The sequence below is a fragment of the Rhincodon typus genome, chromosome 12, assembly GCF_021869965.1.
Source record: "Rhincodon typus isolate 14 chromosome 12, sRhiTyp1.1, whole genome shotgun sequence".
NCBI classification, from domain to species: domain Eukaryota; kingdom Metazoa; phylum Chordata; class Chondrichthyes; order Orectolobiformes; family Rhincodontidae; genus Rhincodon; species Rhincodon typus.
The window spans coordinates 7,348,672-7,368,363 of record NC_063343.1 but is presented as its reverse complement, the minus strand read 5'-3'; the positions used below and the strand labels follow the sequence as shown (position 1 = coordinate 7,368,363).

The 19,692-nt window shown below is 41.9% G+C and overlaps 1 protein-coding gene and 1 long non-coding RNA gene across 8 annotated transcripts in view; one reads left to right on the top strand and one right to left on the bottom strand.

Moving 5' to 3' along the window:
- LOC109936225 (sodium-dependent phosphate transport protein 2A-like) overlaps positions 1-15,171 on the bottom strand; it is a 41,618-nt gene extending 26,447 nt beyond the window's left edge. Inside the window, exons 1-3 of the mRNA XM_020534842.2 lie at positions 15,051-15,171; positions 6,571-6,768; positions 3,641-3,769 (exon numbers count right to left, since the gene is read on the bottom strand). Of these exons, the coding sequence (XP_020390431.2) occupies positions 3,641-3,769; positions 6,571-6,768; positions 15,051-15,171 (448 nt within the window). The remainder of the gene's footprint in view (positions 1-3,640; positions 3,770-6,570; positions 6,769-15,050) is intronic.
- The window catches only part of LOC125484554, a 78,712-nt gene that overhangs the window by 23,042 nt on the left and 35,978 nt on the right, over positions 1-19,692 (top strand). For 3 of the 7 annotated variants that reach the window (XR_007263389.1, XR_007263388.1, XR_007263387.1), the window contains 2 exons: positions 15,010-17,980; positions 19,171-19,510. This is a non-coding gene — a long non-coding RNA (uncharacterized LOC125484554). Of the gene's footprint in view, positions 1-14,987; positions 17,981-19,170; positions 19,511-19,692 lie in introns of those variants that run through there. The other 4 variants (XR_007263391.1, XR_007263390.1, XR_007263393.1 and 1 more) reach the window with 4 other exon arrangements.

Here is a 19,692-nt window from a genome sequence, read left to right as displayed (position 1 = left end):
TATGCTATTTGATTACACTTTGAGCATTGAATTAGGATTTCACAGTAATGCATCATAGATTCTCACAATTGCTTGGACTCCACATTGTTATAGAAAAGAAGAAACTATTTACAACTGCTTTGCTCAACTATTCTACAAATAATCATTTTCACGCAAAAGCTTTCTTTCTCTCCCTGTTCCTTCAATCGCTGGAAAAATCAATTTGCATTAATATTCTGAAGCCTGTGGGCAACCACGTTGATTGGAATGGGATAAATTTGTAAATTTTGTTGCCTTTGAGCAGAATTTAACTAGCTCTGTATTAGGTTTAAAATAAACAACAAATCAGGAATAGGTTTCATCAAATCACACAGAATGGGTTCAATACTTACTTGACCTCATTCTCATCAATCTACCTGCTGTAGATGCAGCTGTGTACGACATTATTGGTGGTATTGACTACTGTGGATTCAAAGACCCATCTTCACATTGAGGATATCTTCAAATATGTTGTGTGGCACCACTACTATCAGAAATGGGATGGCTTCCAAACTGGTCTAGCAACTTAAACTTGAATGCCAAGAGATGCTGTGGCCCATCAGCTGTAGCAGAATTGCATTCAAGCTCAGTGTGGTCTAGCATATTCCACACTCTATCATTACCATTAGAGCAGGAGATCAACTTTGGTTCACTAGGGAGTGCAGGACAGCATGCCATGAGCAATACCAGGCATACTGACAAATGAGGTGTCAACAATACAGAATTATTTGCAGGATCCAAGGGCTAAATGATCCCATAGCCACTGGATCAGATCTAAGCTCTGTAGTCCTGCCACATATAGCAGAGAGTGGTGTTGGGCACGAACTGGAGGAGAAGGCTTCACTGATATCTCCATCCTCAATGATGGGGTGGGAGGATGGGTGCAGCACATCAGTGCAAAGACAAGGCTGAAGCATCTTCATCCAGAAGTACTGAGTGGATGATCCATCTCGGCCTCCTCCAGAGGCCCCTTACATCACAGATACAGCCAATTTTATTCACTTCACTGGTGGCATCAAGATATGACTGAAGCCACTGGATACTGCAAAGGCTATGGGCCCTGACAACATTCTCGAAATAGTGCTGAGGACTTGTGCTCCAGAATTTGCCGCTTCCCTGGCCAAGCTTTCCCAGAACAGTTACAACACTGGCATCTACCCAGCATTGTGGAAGATTGCCCAGGTATGTCCTGTAAACAAAAAGCAGGACAAATCCACCCCACCAATTACTGTCCTACCAGTACAGTCTCAATCATTAGTAAAGTGATGGAAGGTATCATCAACAGTGTTATCAAGCAGCATGTACTCAGCAATAACCTGCTCAGTGACACCCAGATTGGGTTCTGACAGGACCAGTCAGCTCCTGACCTTATTACAGTCTTTGTTCAGACATGGCCAAAAGAGTTGAATTTTAGAGATGAGGAGAGCATGAGAGCCCTTGGTATCAAGGCCATACTTTACTGGGTCTGACATCAAGGAGCCCTGGCAAAATTGGAATCAATGAAAACACAGGGGAATCTCTCTGCTGATTGGAGTCATATTTTCAAAGGAACATAGTTGTGGTTGTTGGAGGTTATTCATCTCATATCTGGGGTATCACTTCAAGGAGCTCCTCTGGGTAACACCCTGGGGTTCAATCATCTACAATTGCTTCATCAATGACCTCCCCTCCATCATAAGGTCAGAAGTGGAGATGTTGTTTCTGATTGCACAATGTACAGCACTATTTGTGACTCCTCAGATACTGAAGCAGCTTGTGTCCAAATGCAGCAAAGCTTGAGCAATGTTCATGCTTGGGCTGATGAGTGGCAAGTAACATACACATCACACAAATGCCAGGCAGTGACCATCTCTAACAAGTGAGAACCTCACCACTGCCTCTTGACCTTCAGTGACATTACAATTACTGAATACCCAACTGTGTGTTACAATTGACCAGAAACTGAAATGGACCAGCCATAAAGAAACAATCTCTGCAAGAGCAGGTCAGATCCTGTGATGAACAACTCACCTCCTGACTCCTCCAAAGCCTGTCCAGTACCTACAAGGCACAAGTCAAGAGTGTGATGAGATATTCCCCAATTGCCTGAATCAGTGCAGCTTCAACAACACTTAAGAAACTTGGCACCACATCCATCACTTTAAACACCACCAACACATGGTGGCAGCAGTATGCACCATTTATATGATGCATTGAAGCAATTCACCCAGCTCCTTCAACAGCATCTTCTAAATACACAATATCTAGCATCTAGAGTAGCATGGACAGCAGTTAGATTGCAAGATCATCACTTAAGATGTTCCCCTTCCAGCCACTCACCATCGTGACATGGAGCTATAATGTTGTTCATTCACTGTCAGTGGGTTCGAACCCTGAAACTCCATCCCTAACAGTACTGTGGGTCTGCCTAGCACAGTTCAAGAAGATGGCTCACCACCAGCTTCTCCAGGCCAGTTAGGAGTTGGGTGATAAATGCTGGTCTGGTTGGTGAAGCCCACACCCCATGAAAGAATAAAAACAACTTACATCCCATCATTCCTTGCTTTGAGACCATGTTGAAAAGATGAACAAACACTAATCCAGGGATCAACTGAGGTAGGAGTAAGCCATTCAGTCCTCCAACCTGCTCTGTCATTTCTCTGAATTAAAGCTGATCTTTGTCTCATTGTCAACCATAGCTCCAAAGTCCTCAATATCATTTCAAACATAAATTTTGTGATTGGCAGCTTCACTTAAGCCAGCATTGTTTGGCCTTTTGGAGAATAGAGTGCTTGTTTCCTTTTATACATTTTATGAAACAATGCTTGTTAAATTAACTTAGGATATCTGCTTGGCATGAACGAGTTGGACTGAAGGGTCTGTTTCCATGCTGTACAGGTCTATGACTCCATCTATGATTAGCTTACTTCATACCCAACAATACAGGTGGCATGGAAGCTCAGGGTTAGCACTGCTGCCTTACAGTGCCAGGGACCTGAGTTCGATTCCAGCCTTGGGTGACTGTCTGCGTGGGTTTCCTTCAAATGTTCCAGTTTCCTCCCACAGTCCAAAGATGTGCAAATTAGGGTGGATTGACCATGTTAAATTGCCCACAGTGTCCAGAGATGTGCAGGTGAGGTAGTTTAGCCGTGGGAAATGCAGGGATAGGGTAGCGGGGGGAGGTTGAGTCTGGGTTGTATGCTCTTCAAAGGGTTGGTGTGGATGTGATGTGCAGAATGGTGTGCTTCCATACTGTAGAGATTCTATGAAACTATCTAACTTTCTGATGGAAATAATTTCTCTGTATCTACCTTATGAAACTGTATTTGTTATTTTCAGAGATAGTAGGAACTGCAGATGCTGGAGAATCTGAGATAACAAGGTGTAGAGCTAGATGAACACAGCAGGCCAAGCAGCATCATAGGAGCAGGAAAGCTGACGTTTCGGGCCTAGACCCTTCTGAAGAAATGTTAGCTTTCCTGCTCCTATGATGCTGCTTGGCCTGCTTTGTTATTTCCAGCCTGTTTAATGCGCTTTGGTAATGATTATCACCAATGACCATCTTGACTTGGTCAACCACAATATTTGATTGCAGCTGGAATGAAGATGTTTGTTGAAGAGTGTAGAATGAAGAGTTCAGTACCTCCAGCAAGTTGGAAAGCTGCACTGAGGACATCAAGGGAGCACACGAACATGTAGAGAAAGCTAAATAGCAGCAACATCTTCATCATGGAGCTCAGAATGAATTTCACTTTCCCCTTTGCACCCAGCTCTGAAAAAACAAAGAGATTTCTCAGTTTCTTGTCAGAGGGCTTACTTAACTTAACTCACCAGTTTCAGTATTTCATGTCAGCTTCTTGAGTATATTTGTGTATTGCCAAAGGGGAAACTGAAGACAGAGGAACAATTTCATCAGATCTAATGTTTCCAGCTGTTGAACCTGAGTGCAGCCGATATCATTCTCACTTTGCTATTTATATTCAGGTACCGGGTCTCACTCATTGCTTTGTTTACCTAAGCCATTAATTTTTAAGTTCTTGAACATCTAACCTAAGTGACTGCATGACCTGGAAGGAAACTCGGGGAAAATGTGTGAATGAGACATTCGGTTCCAATTTGTCTTGTATATTTCGAAATGAATGACCACATGACCAATATGGTCATTTCCAAATCATACTAGTTTCTCTCACTGGTTACTAACCAAAACACTGTGACTATACATCTTGACAATATGAACTGAAATCCTGTCACAGCAGTTTTGAGAATCTGAATTCAGTTTTGAAGAAAATCAGTAAACATGAAATCGGGATCCAGTTTGAATGACAGTTGGATTTGTCATAAAAGCTCGAGTGTTTCAGCATTTTTCTGAAGAGGAGGACATTTGCCATCCTTTCTGTATCTGACAATTGTGCGATGTCTCTTCCACACTAACATGATTTGGCACTTAAATACACTCTGATGAGACCCAGCAAGCTATTCAGTCATTTCAAATTGTGCAGGAGGATCCATTAGCAGCATTAAAGACAGTCCTGGCAGTAACATTTCACATCTCAAGATTGAATTTAAAAAAAGTAAATTCATAAATCCAAACTCACAATTACCATGCTGAGACATCTCATCCATATCTACAATTCTAATGACAATGATGCTGATTGAGGATTCATAAATACTAAAAAGCTCTCCTTGCATTTGAAAATCTGTCAATAGCTCGTTAGCTAGCCTTCATTAACTTATTTGAGCTATTGATGTATTTCTGTAGTTCCCTCCTTTCCTTGATTGTTCTCCCAAGCACATCCTGAGCAGACTGGACAGATCTGGGGCACTGGGAGATGATTGAAAAGATTTTTACAAAGACTGAACATGTGGAGAGTGGTTAAAGTAGCAAAACAGCATAGGGAGGGGATGATGATGGGTGGCAATCGATCAAGCATAATTGTTCTACCAAATATAGATGATGACGTGCAGTTCCTTGAAGTGAAGAGTTGCTTATCATGGATTACAGCCAGGATAAGAAGATAAGTAGAACATACGAGGGTTGTTGTGCGACAACAATCACAGGGTCTGACCGAGCAGAAAATTCTGTCATCTATTGGTGTGTTGGAAGGACTTGAAATCCAATAGTCCACCTGCTTCAGCTTGTCAAGAAGTTACCTCTCTTGGCCAAAACATCCCTGAGTGGAACTTGAGCTTAGACCTCCTGACTCGAAGGTGGGGACACTACCTGTAGTGATTAGAGCAAGGTCAGCCAGGTGGATCTCATAGAATATGACTTCCCTGATTGGGGCTGTTAATCTGGTTCAAACAGGGAGCCCTGGCTGACAGATATAAACAGGAGTGTCACTGTGCTAGCTGTGTCCGTGACTTGTATTATGCAAATGTAAATAAAGGGTGATTGGTACCGGGATACCAGCCTTCATGGAGCTATTTCACCACCCACTGAGCCACAGGAACACCACTCCACCACCAGCACCGTTTCCACCAGAACTGTAGATATGAATGAGATGTCTTAGTATGGCGATATTGAGCCAACTGTAAGCCATATTTTTATGAAGGAGGATAATCGACATGTTAATTCCTCACACGTTTCTGGTTTTCATCCCTCTACCTTTGACTGTAAGGCCCTAAGGTCTGGAATTGCTTCCATCTCTCTGCCTCATTCTCTTTCTTTTTAAGATGTTCCTCAAACTCTTTAACCAAACCTCTGATACCTGGCCTAATATCTCAGTATGTTAGACTTCCAGTATCCACAAGTGTTTGCTTAAACTCTAATATTTCTTAGAAACATAGGAGCAAGAGTAGTCCCTTGAGCCTGCACTGCCACACAAGAGGATGGATGGCCATTTACCCAATGCCATTTTCCTATGCTATCCCCATTTTGATAGATGCCATTAGTAACTAGAAATCTAGTAATCTCTGATATGAATGTATTCAATGATTGAGCATTCACAGCTGTCTTGGGTAGATGATTCCAAAGATTTATCAGTCTGTGTGAAGAAATTCCTTTGCATTTCAGTCCTAAATGGCTTTCCCGTTAATCTGACACTTTCTTTCTCAGTTCTAGACACCCAACCAGCCCTGACTCAGACCAGCCAAGGGAAATATTCTTTCTGATTATGTAGTTCATCTAAATTTTCTTTGATAACACCTGTTGTGAAGTGCCTTGGTCCTTTCTAATGCATTCAATTGCTATAAAAATACCGGTTGGTAAAACAATTGAACTGCCTCTCATTTTTCCTCTCCCCTTTTGTCTTCCCTCTCTCATTTAGCACTCTTCATGTCTGCACTTAACGCTTTCTTTTACATTCACAGAATCTGAAAAAAAACAATTTCCACTATATTCTCAATTTTCTGATTAAGTGACCATTAATACTGTTGACTTTCTGCAGTCTGTGCTCCCATACCGGAACCATTGAGAATGCACGATTGACAAAAATATCTAATTGACTTGTATTGATTGACAAATTGTGGTTACATGTCCATCGACAAACTAATGTCATAGGGAAAAAGAGAGAGATTCAAGTTCAGGAACTATGCTGCCCTGAGATAATTTGAGTTAAAAGCCCAGCGCCTTACCTTTCCATTGAGGCACATTGGAATTGTCCAGCTTGGAGAAAGCCCAGGCCATAGCTGAATGTGTGTCAATCTCAAACTTGTCCATGTTGTCCACCAGGTTGACTGTTGAGCCTGGGCAAAGGTACCCATGATCCGAGTGTGGGACCCCTCCCACTGCAGGCAGATGGTACGGTTTAGTGCCAGCGACACCATTCATTCCTGCTATGTTAGAAGAACACATTGATAATTGTTGAATTTGATATTATTTGGGATGATTCCTAGCCTGGCATGATGTAGTGTTTGGACCGGCACTGACTGAGAATCTGTTGGATTCCAATGTCTAGACTTTTCATACGTTCATGAACATCGGTCGAAAAATTAGGGCTCACAACATCCTGACCCGCACTCCCTGAAAGTATTGCAGCAATTTCCAACTGGGGAGATGCCCATTTACAATGTACAATACTAAGCAAAACTTCCCATCCATGATCCATCAATATCCAGTGTTTAGTTAAGCCACAAAGCTTGCTCTGTACTGAGATTTGACTCCACCTTTCAGATGAAACATTCAAACAAGGGCCCAACTGGCATTTTTGGACAAACATAAAAGTTGCCCTGGCCCTACTTCAAAGAAGGGCAAGAGGTTTTCTCACTGGTATCTGGAGTGATTGGAGTGAGGTCAGCCAGGTGAACCTCACAGAATGTGTTCCTCCTTGGGGCTGCTAACCTGGTCCAATCAGGGAGCCTTGGCTGACAGATGTAAACGGGACTGTCAGAGGTTCTGTTCACTCTAGGAGCTTGCTCTGAGGTAGCTGGGTCAGTGTCATGTACTATGCACGTACAAACAAAGGATGACTTGGTGATGGGATACCAGCCTTCGTGGAGTTATTTCAGTATCCTACCTATATATGTCCCTCAATCAACACCAACAAAACTAACTGCTGGTTTTTATCACTCTGCTATTTATGGGAGATTGAAGAGCACAAATTGCACACTGTGTTTCCCAAATTACAGTGGGGATTACACTTCACAAGTCTGAGTAATTCATTGATTGTAAATCACACCAGGGTCTCCGGGATTTACAAGTAGATGCCATTCTGCAGAAAAGTAAATAAGCACACCACAAAGTTCTGATGACATGAAAATTACTACTTTATCCTTTATACTTTATCTTTTCCCTTTTTTGGGAAAGGAAAATTTGCCAGGAATACTATTCCTGACTATTAACACAAATAAATTCAATTCTTCATGACAGTGCTGCCCAACCTGTAACTTGATGGTGACTCAAATTGGCTTAACTTTACCTCTGTCAAAATACTTAACAAATAATATACTACCCATTCAAATGTAGGAACATCCCATAAGCACACCCTTGTCAAAGGCATATTCAGTAAAATAGATTGTCACATGTGCAATTTTCGCAACAGGAAGGGAACCCCAGCATTTAGCTCTAGCAAAGAGAGAGATTTGTAACAGCTTTAACAACCTCAACAGCTACTGAAAGCTAAAAGTAAAACACTGGCTCTGTCGAAGCTTGACCCCACCCATTCATGCTGGTTCTATTGTTTCAACTTTAAGAAAAACCCCAAGACCTCACAAGCTGTTTACTTTATTGGCTTGAAGCAAAATGCTCATCACCTCTGTCTCAACCTCTCTCTTTTTTTAAAAAAAGGACAACATTCACCTCTTAAAGCCATTATATTTTAACAAAGTGAAGCTGAAGATGTCTACCTATAGTCTGTGCACCTCCTAGTAAATGTCACATGACTACAACAGATGAGGAAAGACATTTGTATGTGATTGAATTTCAATCCAAACATCCCAAATAAAAAGAAAAGAAAAGGCATGTATTATCACATTCATATTTAGTTACACGAATTAGCAACTATTTACATTACTGTTCTAATGCATTATTTCACTTCTTCATCAGTCTTTGCATTTACACCATCTTCCAATCATGCTGGTCTCTCAATGTTGTGTATGTTGTCATTGGCTGTTCATCTGACCTGATATTGTTTCACCAGTGAGTGCCTGTCGTTTGTCTTGTGTCTTTTGTTGTTTCTGTGGTAGCTGTAATTGGTCAATTTCTGTAGTTGGATCACTATGGCCATCGGGTCTGAAGGTTGAATGAATGATCTGTGTAATGAGTGTGTTCACAGCTGCCTGGTCAGTTTCCTGCATTTCAAATACCGTTTCTGCAGCTGGGTGTTTCCACCTGAGGTTGCGATGATACACCTGGTAGTTCAGGGGAAGTGTTGGACTAGTAGAATTATTGCTAGACTATTAATTGGAAACTCAGCAACTGTTCCAGGGATAGGTGTTCGAATACTGCCATAGCAGATGTTGGAATTTGAATTCAATAAAAGGAAAAAGCCTGGAATTAAGAACCTATTGATTACCATGATAGAATTGCCAATTGTCATTAAAACCCATCTGGCTCACCAATGCCTTTCAGGAATAAAAACCTGCCATCCCCACCTGGTCTGGCCTACATATGACTCCAGACCCACAGCAATGAGGTTAACTCTCAACTGCTCTCTGAAATGGCCTGCAAGCCTTTGATTTCGGGGCCAGCTAGGGACGGGCAATAAATGCTAACTAGCCAGAGAAACCCATATCCCACGAATGACTAATAATCATGTCCATTGGATATAATCAACATAACAACTGCTTCATGTAGGTCCCAAGTTGCCCCTGTGCTGGGTTTGTTGAGATTGTTGAATGTTTTTAGCCTGACTGGATCTCCAATACTCAACTCCAGTAATGGTTTCAGCAGACTCGTCGAAAAAGAACGCTACCATTTCAATTGGATTCTTTTTTTCACCTTCACCTTTTACTAGTTCAGGCTTCAGTAGCCTTTTCACTATCAGAGGAGTCATTTTTATGTAACGTGACATTAATCTTTGTATTGGACTACCTTCCATGCCCGCGGTAGATATGTTTCTCCACGCTTGAGGAGTGCTTTGTGTATTTTTGTGTGGTCTTGATTTGGTTTCTTAATGGCTCCTCTGATGACTTCTACTGCCATCTCATCCTTTTCATTTGACTGGGGATCATGTGGAGATGATGCTTGTGTTAAAATTTCCAACCTTCCATTAAGCAACTGAATCCTACACTCATGAACTCAGGGTCATTGTCACTCATGACAATTCCGTAAAAATTAAAGTGTTGTTTTGGGCATTCGACAATCCCAGCGGTAAGTCCTTGAATTCTATCTCACAGTATTCAGAATAGTAACCTATGATGTCCAGATAATGAGCTCCTGTGAGTATGAAGAGCTATATCCAGCCTCATGCATGTGTCATTCATGTGCCATTAGTGGCTATCTAGTTTGCTTAGTTTGGTACTTATTGGACACACTATGCTGGGTCATGTGGCCCTTGATTCTGTTCCTTTTGTTTGGCCAGATGAGCACATCTGTTGCCTTCCTCAGATTTGAATCAATTTTTTAGGGTTTGCATGGATGAGTCTTAGCAGCTCTCCCGCCAACTCCTCCAGGAGAATGACTTAATTTTCTTTGTACAATGCACCATCTTGGGCATGTCTATGCCATCATCTGTAGCTGTCTAATAAGTCCTTGCAGCAATAAGTGTCACCTTGATGGTCTCAGGCCATCCTTTTACCACTATTTCCTATAGCAGTTGGAGATTTGCATCTAGTTGGATAGTTTGCTTGATTTGAGCAAGGTACTGGCCTGTTAAATTCAGTGTGTAGAGTTGGATGAACACAGCAGGCCAAGCAGCATCAGAGGAGCAGGAAGGCTGACGTTTCGGGCCTGGACCCTTCTTCAGAAATGCCGGCTGACGTTTCGGGCCTAGGCCCTTCTTCAGAAATGGGCTGACGTTTCGGGCCTAGACACTTCTTCAGAAATGTAGCAGAGAGCTACAAGCTGCTTGGCCTGCTGTGCTCATCCAGCTCTACATCTTGTTATCTCGGATTCTCCAGCATCTGCAGTTCCTACTATCTCTGTTAAATTCAGTGCCTCTGTTAGGTTGGCTTCCAGATTATGGCAAGTTGTTGCTTCACATTGAAGGTGGAAGACTTCACACTCTGTTATAGTATCCTCCATTCTCTTCGTCAGGAGTGCTGCTTTCAACAGTATGGCTGCAACATGCATCGCCTTTTGCCCTTGCTTGTATGTCACATCCAGATGCTACCTCTGTGACAAGCGTAATATTCTTTGCAGATGCATTGGACTGGCACTGTAGGTATTAATAAAAAATGTCTGTCAGGTGATATGTTGCAGAGGGACTGTGTAATTTACATTGTAGTATTTCAGCATTATTGCTGCCATCATGAGTTGCCTGATTTTAGTAAATGGTGATTCTTGTACCAGGCTCCAATACACTGCATATCTTTGGTCGTGAGTTGGTGTGATGCTTCACACTCTGACAGGAGTTTGGTCAAGAAATTTGCAGAATACTTGATTAATCCAACAAATCGTTGCACTACTTTTGCAGCAGTTTGTCACTGCATTGCTGCTGCAGTTCTCACCTTTTCAAGATCTGGGCAAAGAACTTCTGTTGTCAGCACATGGCCCATGTCTTTGACTCAAATATCTTTCATTGTAATTTTTTCTTGCTTAACCTCCAGTTCACTTGGCAAGTTCTGTCAAGCAGTCACATTAGATTTTGATCACGGTCAGTAATGGCTTCTTCCTTTGTGCATCTGCATCTATAAACTGGCAGATCATCCATTGGAGCTCATTATCCAGGATGAGCTCTAACTATCTCATGTTGTCTGCATTGATAGTCTTCTGGATCAACTAAAACACCAAACAGGATGCACAACCTCTGTATCTCATGAAGGTCATCCAGAATGTAGCTAGAAAGCTGTTGCTTTCATCTAACTTCACCTACTAGCGATCATCCTTCACATCAAAAGGATGGTAAAGATTTTTGCATTTGCAAGATGTGGCAAAATTCTTTTCATAGTTAGAATGGGGTCATGGAATCCTTTTTGAACCTTTCAGTCCACGCATACTCTTTGCTTCCCAGGATGTTTCTCTGTTATTGTTATTAATCCATTCTTTAAGATGTGTCATTTTCTTGATCACTCCCTTCTTTTCCATCTCTTATTTGATCTTCCTGGCTAGATTGGAGGTAGTTAGAACTTTCTTCGGCAGATCCTGAATTGATCTTTTTTACTGTCATCTATTTTGAGACAATATTCTCCTTGAAGTCATCTTAACCCTGTGAACATATTTTTCTACTCATCTGAGATGTATTCTATCACCAATGTCTTAGTTTGCTGGAACAAAGACAGAAGTTGCTGGAAAAGCTCAGCAGGTCTGGCAGCATCTGTGAAGAAAAAACAGAGTTAATGTTTCGGGTCTGGTGACCCTTCCTTAGGGTTGATGGTAGCTGGGAAAACGTCAGTTTATATGCAGAAAATAGAGAGGGGGATGGGGTAGGGAGTAAATGATAGGATAGGGCCTAAAGAGAGAGAAGAATAGTTGGATAGACAAAGGAGTTAATAATGATCTGGCTGGAAGGGTGAATAGTTGTTAATGGGGACTGTTAGTGACGAGCAACAGGTAGTATAATGGCAGGCTATGTGGTAACAAGGCCTGGTGTGTGGGGTACGAGGCTGGGACATGGGAGAGTTTAGGCCCTAAAATTATGGAACTCAATATTGAGTCCAGAGGGCTGCAGGGTCCCGAAGTGGAAAATGAGGTGTTGTTCCTCCAGCTTGTGCTAAGCTTTGCTGGAACACTGCAGCAAGCCAGAGACAAAGATGTTGGCCAGGGAACAGGGTGGTGTGTTGAAGTGGCAGGCAACAGGTAGCTCAGGGTCTTTTTTGTGAGCAGAACGTAGATGTTCTGTGAAACAGTCACCCAGTGTGCGCTTCATTTCTTCAATGTAGAGGAGACCACATTGTGAGCAGAGAACGCAGTAGACTAGATTCTAGGAAGTGCAGGTGAAGTGTTGCTTGGGCCCTTGGATCATGGGAGAGAGGAGGTAAATGGGCAGGTGTTACACCTTTGCTGGTTACAGGGGAAGGTGTGTAGGACCGTGGGGGTGTTGGGAGTGAAGGAAGCGTGGACCAGGGTGTCCTGGAGGGAACAGTCCCTGCGGAAGGCAGACAAGGGAGGGGAGGGTAATATGTGTCTGGTGGTGGCATCTCGCTGGAGGTGGTGGAAATGGTGTTTGATGATCTCTTCTTAGGTTGCTGGGACACTTTGCAAATCTCTTTTGAGACCCCAAGCTTTAGGCTTGTTCTGGCTGTGATGATTGGCTTTATCTTGCCATTTGTGAGCTCGAATGTTCGGTCCTCATTTATGTCATTGCAATGAAGTCTCAATGTAATCTTGCCCCTTGGCACAACTATGATGCCATCATATGGTCTTAACTTTACAACTGAGGGCTCCATTTATGTCTCACCATGTTGAGCCACTTTTTACAGGTGTGTGAAGATCAGGATATGTATAACACTTCAGTGTCTATGTGACATTTATGTTGACCCTGATGTTCTCTTCCTGCAGTCCTCATGGCCAGAACTCACAAACCATCTCTTAACTGTCAACTTGATTGAACGAAATTGTTGTTAGGTGTGTAGTGATTTCACATAATCTTCAAACTCTCTCTCTCCATCTGTACCAGCTGTTGGTTTTCTTTTTAGCCATACACTTGTATGCAAATATTTCGGCTTCTTGTCATGAAAACACCGATCTCCCAAAACCAGACATATTTTCTTGCATGATGACTTCCACAGTACTTGCATCCTACACCTTATCTGTAATTGTTCTACCCTGTGTGCCTGGAGGATCTGTCAGCTTACCGTTTGATCTGGCTGCAATGAATGTTTATTCACAACCATAACATTTCTGCAGACTGCACGAAGATATCAAGGGACTGGTTGGGTGTGTTGGAAAGTGGCAAGAGGAATTCAAACCTGAGGTGAATAAGGCATTGCAATCATAGACGCAACAAGTGGTCGGATATTGAGGATTGAAGAGTGACTGGGTGACTTTGCACCGTATATTGACAGATCCCTAACAGTAGTCGGCAAGTAGTAAGCCCATCCCTAATTGCCCAGAGGGCAGTCAAGAGTCAACCACATTGCTGTGGATCTGGAGTCAAATGTAGACCAGACCAGGTAAGGATAGCAGTTTCCTTCCTTAAAGGACATTACTGAATCAAATATTTTCCTTCACTTGCCAAGGCATAGATTACAAATACATAGAAAATTTTCTGGAACTCCATAAAATACTAGTTAAGCTAGAGCAGTGCATAGTTTTCTGGTCATTTCACTACAGTCATTATGATTGCAGTGGAGACAAGCTTTATGAGAATGTTGGATTGGACAGGGGTTACTTTCCTTGTAGCAATGAAGGCTGAGGGGATGTTTAGTCAGGGTATCTAAAATTATAGGGTCCTAGATACAGTGGACAGGAAGGAATAATTTCTCCCAGCAGGGAGGTCAATAATTGGAATAAATTTCGAGTAATTGGTGGAAGGATTGAAGAGAAGTTGAGAATGTTTTTGACTCAGAGGGATCTGTAACTCACTGCCCTGAAGGATGTTAGATGTAGAAACTCTTGTTTAAAAAAAAAGACATAGATATTGATTAAAGTGCTGTAACCCGAACGTTCTCAGACCAAGAGTTAGAAAGTAGAATTAGGATGTATAACTCCTTTTCAACTGGCGTCAATCGAATGAACTTAACAACTTTCTTTTATCATAGAATCCCTACAGTGTGGAAACAGGCCATTTAGCCCAACAAGCCCACACCGACCCTCCAAAGAGCATACCACCCAGACCCATCCCCATAGCCCTGCATTTCCCATGGGCTAATGCACCTAACCTACACATCCCTAAACACTATGGGCAATTTAACATGGCCAATCCACCTAACCTGCACATCTTTGGACTGTGGGAGGAAACCAGAGCAACTGGCAGAAACCCGCAGAGACACAGGGAGCATATGCAAACCCCACACAGACAGTCACTCAAAGTTGGAATTGAACATGGGTCTCTGTTGCTGTGAGGCAGCAGTGTTAACCACAGAGCCACTGTGCCATGCAAATTTCTATGACTCTTTAAGTTTCTGTAGTTTGGCAGTAACAAAAGCCATTTGGCCTTGGAATGAGGTGCTGAGGCCCAGATCAGCACAAGCAGCATGAAATTACTGGCTTTCTGTCTCTTTTTTTGTGTGTGCATCTGTGACACATTGAACTAGAAGCAAGAATTGTGAATGACTTACAGTGCATGCAAGACCTTTGCATTTGTATATAAATTGCATGGCATCTTACAGCTCAGAAACAAGCAGTTTGTCCAACTAACACACAATATCAATGTTGATTCACAGATTCTGCTTAGTTCTTTCTACCATGGTCCTTTCATTCCATTCTTTTAGAAACTTAACTTTGTTTGCACTACTGCATATTCTGACACACTTTAGATATGTATAATCTTACTGAAAGTATCATGTCATAGATGGTGTTTATGAATGTTGCAGAAGAAAGGGCCCTCATTGACTATGAGAACCTGCAAGAGTACCGTTGATGATGGCACATGGCAGCCGGGGAGAATCAGGGGCACCTCCACTTGGAAGGGAGAGAGGTCCACAGTGCACTCTCCTGGAACTGGCTGGACTGGCTCCGAGATGTGATGCCATCATGCTCCGAAGCTGCACAGTAAAGGAGGACTTGTTATTGTCTTAGAAACTTCCTGATGTCTACCTGGAAAAGGAACAACTGCAACATTTGCCAGTGCACAATCTGCAAGGGAACAACTTATAGAATCATAGAGTCAAAAGTTATACAGCACAGAAACAGACCCTTCAGTCCAAATTGTCTGCACCAACCAGACATCCCAATCTTGCTTAGTCCCATTTGCTGCCATTTGGCCCATATCCCTCTAAACCCTTCCTATTCATATCCCCATCCAGATGCTTTTTAAATGTTATAATTGTACCAGGCTCCACTACCTTCTCTGGCAACTCGTTCCATACATGCGTCACCCTCTTGTGTGAAAATGTTGTCCTCAGGTCCCTTTTAATTCTTTCCCCTCTCACCTTAAACCTATGCCCTCTAGTTTTGGACTCCCCTAACCTGGGAAAAAGACCTTGGCTACTTATCCTATCCATGCCTGTCATGATTTTACAAACTTCTATAAAGTCAACCCTCTGCCTCCGATGCTCTGGGGGAGAAAGGTCCCGATCTCTTCAGCCTCCAATCTTGGCAACATCCTTGTAAATCCTTTCCGAACCCTTTCAAGTTTAACAACATCCTTTCCCACGTGTTGCTGGCATCTACTTCATAATAATTCTCAGCAAGAATAAATTGTGCTTCCTTCTTAAGGTATGTAACATATACTATATTTTTGGTATGGAATGTATATGATGCACATTTTAATAGTGTGTATTGTCACTATTATACAGGATATCTATAATTTTTGGGTCACCTGTGGTTGACCTGGTAACACTCTCATCTTCACATTATAGGGTGGGCTGCTGGGGATTGTCAAGACTAGTTTAGTTTGGGAACTTGATCAGCATGGACGAGTTGGACCAAAAGGTCTGTTTCCATGCTGTTTGACTCTAAGACCCATTCCAGAAATTTGATTACAAAATCTCGCTGCTCACTCCAATGCAACACCAATACTGCATTGCCTTTCAGATGAGAAAGTGAGGCCCTGACTGGCCCTTCAGGTGGGTGTAAAAGATCCCATTTTTACTACTTCAAACAAGAGCAGAGGCCTTCTTCCTGATTATAGAATCCCTGCAGTGTGAAAACAGGCCATTTGGCCCATCAGGTGCCTTCCAAGCCTCTGAATAGCATCCTACCCACATCCAACCCCCAACCCTTTCTCTGTAACCCTGTAATTCCCATGGCTAATCCACCTAACCTGAACATCCCTGGATACTATGAGCAATCTAACATGGCTAATCCATCTAACCTGCACATTTTTGGGCTGTGGGAGGAAACCAGAGCCCCCAGACACGGGGAGAATGTACAAACTCTACACAGCCAGTCGCCCAAGAGTGGAATCAAACCCAGGTCCCTGGCACTGTGAGGCAGCAGCGCTAACCACTGAGCCACCATGCCACCTGATGGCCTGACCACTATTTATTCTTCAACAAAAGTTACGAAAACAGATTAGTATCTCATTACTTCATGTGAGATTTTGCCATTCGCAAATTGGTCACTGCATTCGTCTGCATTATAACAGCCAGTACATTACTAAAGTTACCTGTATAGAGCTCTGAGACTCCAAGGTTGTGTATGGTGCTATATATATGAATTTTCTTTCTTTTTCTAGCTTTGTGATTGTGGAACAATTTTCTTGCACCTCAGCACATCTACACATCAAAATTTATTAGCTATGCAACATTTGAAAATATGAGAAACTGTTCCTTTAAAATGGATACATTGTTATGTCCAACCCAAGAAAGCCAACATTTAAAATCGATGTAGACAGTCAAATATTCACTGATAAAATAAGATGCCCTCACAAAACTCAGGGATACTGTTCCAAATTCCAAGCCTGGGATCACTTACAGATCCGGAGAGAACAGTGCTAGCTTGTATTGACTTCCCCTCCTAATACAAAGCAACTGCTTCTTAGGGTCAAATAAGTCACAGAAAAAGCACTCTGCTATAATTCCAACACGCATTGGGCCAGAAAAGCAACTGACCCTCTCTCTTCAGGATTTATTCCAAAGTCAGAGATCTTTTAAAGGGATCCCTTTCAAGTCTTAATTGATACAACTTCCACCCAGACCTCCACAAAAGCAGAGAGAGAAATTTCCCAAGAACTTTTTCTGACAATATCCCTTGATGGGACCAAAGAGAAGGTAGACGGGATTTCCAAACTGCCTTCTGCAAGCTCCCAAAGACAACAATATGATAATGATCAGCTAATTTATTACCACCAATGGACCAGAGCAGTGGTGAAGCAAACCCCTACCATATTTTCAGGGAATGCTGATGGAGATGTTTGATGCCATCTCCTCCTTTAGACTGCCACGGAATGGCCAAACATTCACTGGGAGCAATTCATTTGATGGATGAACCAAAGAGACCATTTCGCTTGGTCCTGTCTGTACTGATAGTTGTTCTCTCCAAGGCAACTCTAACGCTGTCTGCAGGCATTTTGCATGGCTTCCAACACAGTGTTAGACATGTACAAAACAGTACAAGTTGAGCATTGGTTAGTATAAATTACAGCCATCATGTCAGAATATCATCCAAATTTACCCACACTGTAGAGAGGTTAGAAAATCAACATTTTGGATCATCCAGACTTATTCATTTTCTTATTTGTTTGGAGATCTGGTCAGGACTGTGATTGAGTCACTCTCAGAGCTCGTGATTAATGTGATGGTTGGAACTGATGATGGCCTTGATACATGTGATCATGCACTTACAATTCCAGAAGTCAAGAATAAAGAATCGCTTTCAGAATGCATCTAACACACGTATGAGGTATGTTAAAATCCAGAACCAGTTGGACTCCCCTACCTTGGGAAAAAGCCCTTTGGCTATTCACCTTATCCATGCCCCACCTGATTTTATATATCTCTAGAAGGTCACCTCTCAGCCTCTGATGATCCAGGGAAAAAAGCCCTGGTCTATTCAGCCTCTCCTTATAGCTCAAATCCTCCAGTCCTGGCAGCATCCTTGTAAATCTTTTCTGAAAACTTTCAGGCTTAATAACATCCTTTCTATGTGTTGCTGGCATCTGCTTCAGAATAATTCTCGGTCAACTTGACCACACTAACCCATTCAATATCACATTTGCTCTCATTTCCTCTAGTCTTTTGGTTACTTTTGCATCTCTGCTCCATCATTCAGGGCAAACTCTTTATGTGGCTTGGACTGACATTCTACAACACCTTCTCTAAACCTCTCAGTCTTTTCCCCACCTCATCACTCTTAAAAATCTTCACAAAATCCATCTTGTACCAAAAATCTGATTATCTTCCTCAACTCTCACATCAGCTCTGCACCTATTCATTTTCTACCCCTTCTCAAGGCACATTAAAATATCTTAATGCTAAAATAGTAGCCTATTTACTCACTGTTACTTTAGAAATCTACATGACTTATGTAGATAATGGTATCAGAACATAAATCATTATGGTCAATTCTATTTATACGCCTTTCTTTAGGTAGCTATAGTGTAATTAACTTTAAGATGCAACTTTTCAGAGAAACTGTCCTCAAAAGGCAAAAGCATCCTCAAAACTAAACTATGGATGCAGTTCTGCTGGATGATAAACTGTCCTAGTTGTTTCCAACACAGAAAGATTCACAGCGTCTTCAATTAATTATTCTGTTTTATATCCACTAATTCAATCACATAACTTCCTCTGTCTGCTGGATTAAATTTATCTTCTTAACACCTTTGAGTGGTTTGAACTCAATTGTTAACCTCTTAAATCACTGTTAAAGTAACACAAAGCAGGGTCTGAAAAAGATGTTAAATGGTGTTTAGCAAATATAATGGCTGAGCTTAATCAATATTGTGAACTTTAAAAAGTGAATATTTTAATTGTTTTTTTCGTTATGACTCATTTGAATAAAACAGGGAATTAAGTACATAAAGAGAAAAATATTTGAGCTACGTAACCTCAAATGCAAACAATATTAACAATCAATTCTATAATTTCCAGATACCTCTCTATTGCAAAAATATATGACCATGCCTTACCCGATCTTGATCTTGGAACTGGTCTCCTCACAGATTCTCACATTTACACACTTGACCCAGTTTGGGAAGAAAGTATTTCAACACTTGTCTTTTATACATAGACTAAGAGAGCAAAGTCTGCAGTGCCAAACTCATAGAGCGTGTACCTGCAATAACTAACCAATGATGAGGAGGCTGAACATCGTTAATTTATAATCAACTTTTGGTGCATAAAGTGCTGACACTGGGAGAGCTGGATCTGTGTATTCCATCAAATCACAATTCAAACAATTTGCCAAATTCAATAAAATCCCTTTGATGAGCAGAAGCAAGAGTTGTGCTGTGTTTGGTTAACTCTGAGTTATCTCAAGCTTTTTGGATGATTTTTGCAGTGAGGTCTTGTGTGTTTTGTCACTGAAATAACTGCACAGAGCCCAGTATTCTGTCGCCAAGTCACCCTTTTTGTACTTGTGCACAGTACACAGGCTGTGACCAGACAGCTCAG